General features: G+C 46.1%; 1 protein-coding gene across 4 annotated transcripts; it reads left to right on the top strand.

The window, feature by feature from the left end:
• Window positions 1-1,695: 1,695 nt before the first annotated feature.
• On the top strand, window positions 1,696-9,384 carry CLDN34 (claudin 34). 4 transcript variants are annotated; one of them, XM_073902136.1, is made up of 3 exons: window positions 1,696-1,934; window positions 2,630-2,711; window positions 8,427-9,365. In XM_073902136.1, exons 1-3 carry the CDS (start codon window positions 1,711-1,713, stop codon window positions 9,090-9,092), a joined length of 972 nt encoding a protein of 323 aa, XP_073758237.1. In that variant the 5' UTR covers window positions 1,696-1,710; the 3' UTR covers window positions 9,093-9,365. The 4 variants fall into 4 exon arrangements, with proteins under 4 accessions (XP_073758237.1, XP_025713335.1, XP_073758235.1 ...); XM_025857550.2 differs by having other exon boundaries at window positions 1,711-1,936; window positions 2,668-2,711; window positions 8,427-9,364; XM_073902134.1 differs by lacking the exon at window positions 1,696-1,934 and having other exon boundaries at window positions 2,381-2,842; window positions 8,427-9,384.
• The last annotated feature ends 331 nt before the right edge of the window (window positions 9,385-9,715 follow it).

Genomic DNA, 9,715 nt, shown 5'->3' with positions numbered 1-9,715 from the left:
CCTCATCCACTTTAGGTTTCCGTAACATGCTTGCCCACTAAATCTTAAGCCCTCAAAGCTCAAGGTGGGGAACTGTGTATATTTGTGCTTGTCTGCTGGGGGCCTGGTACAAGGGAGCGCTTAATTTATGCACAAGGATTGAACGAGCAAGTAAATAAAACAGGCCATGCAGTGGGCATCGCTGAGCGCCGTGAGATTTCCCCTTTTTTTTCCTCAGGAGACCTGCAGGTCGATTAGGCCCTTCGCATGCTCTACCCCCTTCCGTGCCAAGAACGGTCATCTTCCTTCCTGTACAGATAAAGATGCTCAAGCTGTCAGAGACTTACTGCTACGGGAGGTAATATATTCACATATCTCCTTCCCTCCTCTCTCTCTCCTCTCCTATTTTTTTTTTTCCCTAAGAAACAGGATTATACTCATCAAGTTTTTGAAATTTTTCTGTTTAACAATGTCGGGGGGCGCCTGGATGGCTCAGCCCGTTAAGCATCTGCCTTCGGCTCAGGTCATGATCCCAGGGTTCTGGGATCAAGTCCCACGTTGGGCTCCTTGCTCAGCGGGGAACATGCTTCTCCCTCTGCCTATTCCCCGGGTCATGCTCTCTTTCTCTCTCTCTCTCTCTCTCTCTCTCAAATAAACAAATAAAATCTTTAAAAAAAATAAAGCTGGGAACTTTTCCCTTAACTATTCACCAACATAGTGTTGAATTGCTGTGTCGTATCACACTATGAGGATATAAAGTGGTTCACCAAACATATTCTCTAAATGGGGTTTTTTCCTCCCTGTGCCCAGTTACAACCTCGGTTATATAGCTCATTGGGTGTGTGTTTCAGTTACATCTTTGTACATATCTCTGCTCGTTTTCTTGGGATAAATTCCTTATGGTGGAAACACTAAGCAATTCAGGTAGAATTTTGGCTTCTCTCTAAAATCTAGTCCTAAGTGCCGCTTAGCTGACATTACGTGACTTTCTGGCAGTCTCATGTCTACAAAAGCCCCATTTGAAGCTATTCCCAGTCTTAGGTCAATTTCTCACAGATTAGGAATTACTGCGCATATTCCGTACTGTCTTCCCCATGTGTATGATGTGTCAACAAGCCTGTAATGCAAGCCTAGCTAGAAGGAGGCCCTTTCCGACGAACTAAGGGTATCTTCCCTAGTGTGTTAGCTGCCTGTGGTCTTTCACGGCTCAGTCTCGCCCTGGTGGGTGCCATTTCTGCTAACGCCTGTCTGATGATGTGGGTTAGATGCCGGGTCTGGGGGGACGAGAGAGGAAGTGAGTAGGAGACAGGTCTGACTCAGATGTGCCTTAGAAGTGGACTCTGATGACCCATTAGTAAACCTCACCCACCCCCACCCCCCCCCCAAAAAAACCCTGATAGGATATGTGATGAAGAAAAGAAACGGAGGTGCGCTGATCAACGAAAGAACGGATGGTGTCCCGGCGTTTAGGACCTAGCAACCAAGGGATTTGTTTGTTTTATTTTATTTTTATTTTTGTTTTATCTTACCCTTTTTTTTAAGTGGGCCCCATGTGGAGCCAAACGCAGGCCCAAACTCACGACCCTCAGACTAAGGCCCGGAGACCAAGACCCGAGCTGAAATCAGGAGTCAGCCATCTAACCGACTGAGCCCCGCCCCCCCCCCCCCCCCCCGGGCGCCCCTGGGACCTAGCAACCGAGAACTTGGAAGGTGAGGACAACGGGTGGCAGCATGTGGGGACAGCGGAAGCCTGAGGAGACGGCCTTGGAGGCGAGCGGCTGGCTGGTGCGGTGGCCGAGGCCTCCCGGGTGCCCTGCCAAGGAGCAGCCGTGGAGGAGCAAGGAGGGTGTCCTTAGAGGAGGAGCTGCGTGGGCTTCTGTGCGTCCGGCTCGGTGGCCGGCCGCCCTCCTCCCCCAGACGCTCCTCCCCGCGGAGACTGCGTCACTCCTTAGTGGAGGTATGGCCCCGCTTTGTTGTGTGTGTCTGACTGTGGTAAAGTAGAACACAAAATTGATCATTTTACCACACCTTTAAGTGTACAGTTCAGTGGACATGCATAATGTTGTTCGGCCGCCGCCACCGCCCATGTCCGGGGCGTTGGCCTCTTCCCAAACGGAAGCCCTGTCCCCGTTGACCGCCACTGGCCACATTTGTGTCCCCCCAGCCCCTGGCAACCCCTGCCCTACTTTCTGTGTCTAGGACTCTGCTCTAGGCGCTGCACAGAAGCGGAATCCCACTATTTGTCTCTTGGGTCTCTTGGCTTATTTCACTACAATGTCTTCAAGGTCCATCCGTGTTGGAACAAGTGTCAGAATGTCCTTCCTCTTTAAGGCTGAGAAATCCTCCCTTGTGTGGAGAGACCCCATTTTGTCTATCCATGGATAGACATTTGGGTTTCCACCTCTTGGCTATTGTGGAGGGTGCTACTACGAACGTGGTGGGGGTGGGGAGGGGCAGGTATCTGCTTTCTCTTCCGTTGGGTATATACCAAGAGCTGGGATTGCTGGATCATGGGGTAATTCCACACTTAGTTTTTTGAGTTTTTGTTGTGTCTCCTGCCCTCCTTCATTGTGTCTTGACTCATTGACCACCCAAGTGTTTGCTTCACTCACTCTCAAAGATTAATTTGCTGTTCCTTGCTTTCCCATTTGGATGCCCATTCCTGGTCTCTTCTGACGTGGATTCGAGTGGTACCGCATCAGCGTCACCCACCAATGAAGACTAAGGAAAGTGTAAGTGGCTGACCAGCACAGAGGGCCACCTAATCCCACGTAGAACCTCTTCAGCTCTCTCCATTCCGCACCTCTGTGCTGTGACACCATAGTAACATCATCGTGGGACAGCCTCACTGGGGTTTTTTTAGGTTATTGCTCTTTATTTTATTGGTATTTCATTGCCCCGTTTAAAGTCCACCTTTCCTACTCCACAAAGCCCACCTCTTCTGAAACTGCCTGTGTCCTCACCATTTGCTCCCCCTTTTCTCTTTCGTATTCTCCAGTTACCCAACATGTGTAGCCCTCACATTTGGTCTCCTTGGCTAGGGGAAAAAAAGATAATCTGTCCCTGCGACATGCCATCGTTCCGCCCCTTAGAAGTGGAGACTTTCCAATCTGAACCAAAGACCCGTCAGAACTCAGGCAAAGTGTGAGGTATACATTGCAAGTGTTAATGAAAACTAGCACCTACTAGAACACCCCATTGAAAGGTTTCCCATCTCGGAGAAAGCATTTCAGAGTTCGCAAAGCTCTGTTAAATTCGAAGGATGGAAATTACGTTCAGGTTATAAGCCGGAGTCTGGTAAGAATATTTGTGTTTTAAACTTCCTGAGGCCAGAAAATAACCAGAAAACTACAATTAGGCTCAGTCTCTAAGTGCCCCTTGTTCCTAAGGGTCCTTTACACTGAGCTCACATAGTGATTCCATATACATAGTCCTCAAACCCGAACAGGCAAGCAATAACAAGGGTTACAAGGAGGGGGAGAAATTCGAGCCCTAAAACATTGCTGGTAGGATTACCAAACGGTGCGGCCACTTAAGGAAACAACTTGGTGGTCCCTCACGATGTTAGACAGAGAGTTACCTTGTGACCCAGCAATTCCACTCCTAGGTACATACCCAAGAGAAGTGAAAACATATCCATACAGACACACATCAGTGTTCATAGCAGCATCATTCATAATAGCCCCAAAGGGAAAACAACCCAAGTGCCCATCACCTGCTCAAGAAACAGTGGTAGATGTATACAGTGGAATATTACTGGGCCATGAAAAGGAAGGAAGTACCACTACATCTATGGATGAACCCGCAAAACATGATGCTTAGAAGAAGCCAGACACAAAGGCCACAAATGGTAGGACTCTGTTTATAGGAGCTACCCATAAGAGGCAAATCTGTAAACACGGAGAACCAGGGGCCCGGGGGCGGGAAGGGGCGGGTAGGGAAGAACTCCTAAGGGGTACAACGTTGCTTTTATAATTCTCTTAGGGGGCCCTTCCTTTTAGCAAACAGTAGACAAGCCATAAAATGGCTGTCCTTTCTACCCAGCTCCCGTGTGACAATGGCCCCAATGTTCCAGAATTTTCTTTAAAGGTTTTAAAATGTTGGCGTAAGTGCCTGTGTAGGTTTGTCAGTGGTACGTGAGTCGGGCCAGAGGACTTGGATGAGACGAGATCCAGACTGTCGCAACAGCACCCTTCAAAGTCCTGGTGGTCTCGTCCAATGTTGGGTTGGAAGTGGCCCCTCAGGAGAGAAGGGGCCGGCTGCCTGATGGCAAAGGGGACAGCAAGTGTCTGCGGCAGGTAACCCCAGAGCGGCGGCGAGAAGCGGATCTCCTCTGGAGCCAAAGACAAACGGGTCGGTGTCTCCACTGTTCCCATTAGGTCATGGAGCTTGTCTCCACTCTTCCCATTAGGTCATGGAGCATTTAACATTCACATGAGAGCGAGAATGTGGTCGTGTTCCTCTTGACCACATGGCATGGGTTACAGAGACTCGGGGGGGTTCTGTTGGGAGTTTCTGACTCAACAAGGCCATCAGTGCTGGGCTGGGTCTCCATCTTACAGATGAATTCAGGTTTGAGAAGGAGTTCTGGAGGAGGCCTCCAGGGACGCATTTGGCCCACTCAACAAACTTCACATGCCCATTGGGTACCGGCCTTCTACTAAGTGAATTGTGAGTAAGTGACACACTGTTTATGCCCAGCTGGAGGGCGTAGGTCAGTAAGTACTTAACGACAATCGCCACAAATGCTGTCGTAACCGTTTGTGCGGGGTGGATAGTGTTCCATCGTACGAATAACCCACAGTTCCTTTGTCCCTTCTGTAGGTGGGTGTTTGCGTTGTCTCCAGCTTGATCCTGAACCATGCTTCTGCTGATAGTTTGCTCCTTCCCTTCCATTCTTAGAATTTACTGTGTAATTTACACACAACTTGCAGATTGCTAAAAGCAATATCCTCTAAATTCTGTTTGGAAAATATAGTCACTTTTCGTAAAAATCCTTGTTAATACATAATGTTTATTACATGAAGTAATAAGTAATTTTAAATTTCTCACTTTTAATTCCTGATATGATAAATATCAGTGGATATAAACTGTGTAAACAAAAACTCTTTGGGGTCATCAATAAATTTTTTGGTTTTTTTTCCTTACTGCAGGAAAATATATATAACATCATTGAGCATTTTAACCATTTTTAAGGGTCCAGGTCAGTGGTATGAAGTAGCTTCTTGTGTGCAACCATCACCTCCCTCCAGTATCCATCTCCAGAACTTTTTTCACCTTCCCAAACTGAAACTCCATGACCCAGTAACCACCTACCTCCACCTCTTCTAAGTGCAAAGGGTGGAGACCTTTTTGGTCCTGAGACCAAGAAGTTTAGCAACTGCCGACCTGGCACAGAGCCCGGGGCTCGGGAGTGCTGCAGGAGGCTGAGCCGCTACCCACGAAGCCCTCCCGTGCCCTCCCCACCGTCCCTGCTCCCCGAGGTCCGGCTCAGCCCAGGGCCTGGCGCCACTCACCTCCCTCAGAGGCAGCGGGGCCTGTCTCTGTCCCGCTTCTCTCCCCCTTCTCGATTAATCGTTTACCTTTTAAGAGCGTTACGTGTTTCTGGCAAAAAATTAAAACCGAGGAAGAGAGGATGCTGGGCATGGAGGGAAGGTTGTACCTCCAGGGCCCTTACCCCAGTCCTGCTTCCCAGAGGTGACAACTGTTAACCATTTCCTGTACCCAGAAATTCTCTATTCACATGCAAACATGTTTTATATGTTTGTATATATATATATATATATATATATATATATATATATTGTGTTTATACATATATAAACATGTATTATACGTTTGCCCTAACTTTCACTGAAATGAAGCCATTTCTTTATTTTAGAATGAGCACAGGAGGGTGGGGGCGGAGAGGGGAGAGGGGGTGCAGAGGGAGAGGGAGAGAGAATCCAGGCCGACTCAGTGTGCACTGAGCGCGGAACCTCATGCTGGGCTGGATCTCACGACCCTGAGATCACGGCCCCAGCCAAAACCAAGAGTCGGACCCTCAACCGACTGCACCACCCAGGCGCCCCAATGGAGCCATTTCTATACACATGCTTTTGCAACACGCGTTTTCACTTAGCGAGGTATTTCGAAGAGCTTTCCTTACAAGCACACACCTCTTTATGTCACGCAAACCACACGTGAATGGTAAATAAATACGTCCCAGCGTGGGATGCCCCCATAATAAAGTCCAGACCCCCTGATGCTCTCCATGAACTGGCTTCCACGCCTGCTTCTGCCTTATCTATTCATTTCTATACTTTACCCCTTGTACACCCCCATTTTCCCCAATTGAAAAAGTAATAGACTTTTACCTTAAAACATAAAAAAAAAAAAAAAAAAAAAAAAAAATCACTGGTAATCCCAATAGAGGCATCTTGTCTTGCATTTTTCCAGCTTACTTTAGGATGGGCATAAATAAGATCACACTACAAACTTGTAGTTTTATTATCTGTGTTTTAAATTCAACCCATCACGGATGTTTTCCCACATTATGAAATATTCTACTTTTATATCTGCTAAGTCTTATGGCAAATGAACAAGAGCTCCTACAGTGTAGTTATGTATCAGTTATAATTCATCCTCCATTGCTTCATAACTTTAATGAAGTCTTTGTTATTGTTTTTATTTAAAAAATCATGCTCATGACAGAAATACCTTAAGAGCCTTGAACAGCCAGACATCATTTAAGAAATCACAGTCCGGGCGCCTGGGTGGCTCAGTTGTTAAGCGTCTGCCTTCGGCTCAGGTCGTGATCCCTGGGTCCTGGGATCCAGCCCCGCATCGGGCTCCCTGCTCTGCGGGAGGCCTGCCTCTCCCTCTCCCACTCCCCCTGCTTGTGTTCCCTCTCTCGCTGTGTCTCTCTCTGTCAAATAAAATCTTTAAAATAAATAAATAAATAAAAATAAATAAAAAATAAAAAATCACAATCCAAGGTCATAAACAGTGCTGAGTGAAAGAAGCCAGTCACAGAGGAATGCCTACTGCATGATCCCTGTTTTGAAAAACAGGCAGAATTGAACCAAGATGCTTGGGGGTTCATGCTAAGGTGAAAAAAAGATAAAGACAAATAAGGAAATGATAATGTTATATATCTTAAACCAAGTGGTGTCTATGTGGTTATTTGCCCTGTGATAATTCATTGAGCTGTACACTTAGATTGTGTGTGCTATGCGATTCTTCACAATACAAATAGTTTTAAAAACTCATAATCCCTCCAACCCAGATAAAAATGTCTCTTACTAACTTAGCATACAGACTTCCAGTTCTACTTATATCCATGATTATATGTACTGTTTTGTAACTTACTGTTTGTACTTGATATATTGGGGACGTCTTCCTTTTGGTTACATTACATTTTAATGGTAATTAGAATGGATGTAATCAAAAAGGTGAAACATATCAACTGTTGGAAAAGAGAGAAACTGGAACCTTCATGCAGTGCTGGTGGGAATGCAAAATGGTGGAGCCACTGGGGAAATGGTTTAGCACTTTCTAAAAAGTTCAGCAACACTTAACCATATGCCCCACTAGCCCCACTCTAGGTGTCTACACAAGAGAAATGAGAATGTATACCCATACAAAATATTACATAGAAATGTTTAAAGCAGCACTATTCATAATAGCCCAAACTTGGAACCGATCCCAATGTCCAAAAACTTAAACTGTGGCCTATCCCTACAATTGAATAGGACCCAGCAATGAAAAGGAACAAACTATTCATACGTGGCAGGACGTGGATGAAACTTAAAACATTATGCAAGTAAGCAGAGCCAAACACAAAATACTACACTGTGCTCGATTCCAGCCGTGTATTGAACATTAGCACATAGCTCCATTGCATGGCTACAGCATAACTTATTTAACCAAGCTCAGTTGTTGGACTTGACCGTGTGTCCCATTTTTCAGTATTACGAACAGTGCCATCATGACCACTTTATGACTAAATATTTGTGGCCGATCGTAATTATTTCTTTGGACGAATGCCCCAAAATGGAACTGCCTGTGTGAAGATTTTATTTATTTATTTGAGAGAGAGAGAGAATGAGAGATAGAAAGCACGAGAGCGGAAGAGGGTCAGAGGGAGAAGCAGACTCCCCGCCGAGCAGGGAGCCCGGTGCGGGACTCCATCCCAGGACTCCGGGATCATGACCTGAGCCGAAGGCGGTCGCTTAACCGACTGAGCCACCCAGGCGCCCTGGAACTGCCTGTTTGAAAGTCGGCACATTTTAAGGCTTTTGATGAATAGTGCCAAAGGTCCTTCACAAAGTGTGCTCGCTCTACGCTCCCACCAGCAGAATGTGAACGTCCCATGTCTCTATTCTCAAATATAGCTCTGCACACCCACGGGGGGTTGTTCCAAGCCCAAGGGCCCCACCCTCACGATGCTCTGTGTTTGTTTGCAGTTCCCTGGGTGCGCGGCCGCCATGCTTCTGTTCAATGGCGCTAACTGCCAAGTGGCAGGTTTTGCTATCACCACGGTCGGATGGATCCTCACCACCACTTCTATGGGCCTCGTGGAGTGGAGAGTGTGGTACCTGGACAACACCTCTCTCTTTCCCTCTGGCCTGGTGTGCGTGGGAATGTGGAAAGTCTGCATTTACCACCACATCAGCAACTATAACAGAGCCTCATTTTGCCACCGTTACAAGTACCGTGATACTTACCTCCCTCTTGATATTCGTGTTTCTCAAAATCTCCTGCTGGTCGCCAGCATTCTAGGCCTTTTAGGGAGAGCCTCCCTCATCTTTGTACTTAGAAATGCGTGCATGGGAGTTCTTTGGAAGAATGCCACCTTCATTCCATCTGTTGCGTCAGGAATTCTGAACCTGGCTGCTGGCATCTGTATCTCAGTCGCTGTGGTCTGGAATTACCACTCCGTGATGAATGAGGAGGGTATTACCTTCCCCCCGTCTCTCTCTATACCCTTCAAGCCAAATACTCAGGAGATTGGCAATGCCTTTCTGGTGGCATGTCTGGCTGCCTTCATGATGATGTTAAGTGGGTTACTCTTCCTCTCTTACAAATTCCCCATGGTTAGCCAAGTGCATCCTCAAACTTCAGAGATGTAAAACTCCCGGTTGCGTTGGCTTTGCGAATCCAGCTTGCCCAAGAGTTTATGAGAAGTATTAGTAGGATGTTCTATCAACTATTTCCAAAGATTCAAGACCATGGCAAAGGTAGTTTGGGCAGAAGGTGGCCAACTATTTCCTTCCTTTACCTTTACCTTCTGTGTCTTCGTTTCATTGATTCACCAGTTCATTGATTGAATTGAGGAAATTTCGTTTAAAAAAAAAAATCTTCCTCACCTGCCACTTGGTCTTACTGGATCTGTATTTTAATTATTGTTGAATAAATAATCAATACTGTAAACCTAGTGTGTAGAAGTGAGATTTTTCTGTGATTCTCACGTTTCCTCTTAAACTTCTGCTAAAAACAACCAACTTTATTTCTTGTGGTATGGTGATAACATCACTCTATCATATAAAATTCTCCAAAATATGCAGAAGTAGAATAATAGAAGGAATCACCCCACACTCATTATCACACGCAACAGTTATCAAGATTCTGTCATATTAGCTTTATAGCTCCTTGCTTTTAATCTGTTTTTTTCCAAAGTATTTTAAAGCAAACCCCAGACATTATCATGTCCCTTCATCCTTATGTACTTCAACATTACTTTCTAAAAAATGGA

This window comes from Callorhinus ursinus, unplaced genomic scaffold (genome assembly GCF_003265705.2).
Source record: "Callorhinus ursinus isolate GAN/ISIS: 27379988/994484 unplaced genomic scaffold, GSC_fseal_2.0 scaffold16, whole genome shotgun sequence".
NCBI classification, from domain to species: Eukaryota; Metazoa; Chordata; class Mammalia; order Carnivora; family Otariidae; genus Callorhinus; species Callorhinus ursinus.
This window is presented reverse-complemented; position numbering and strand designations above follow the sequence as displayed.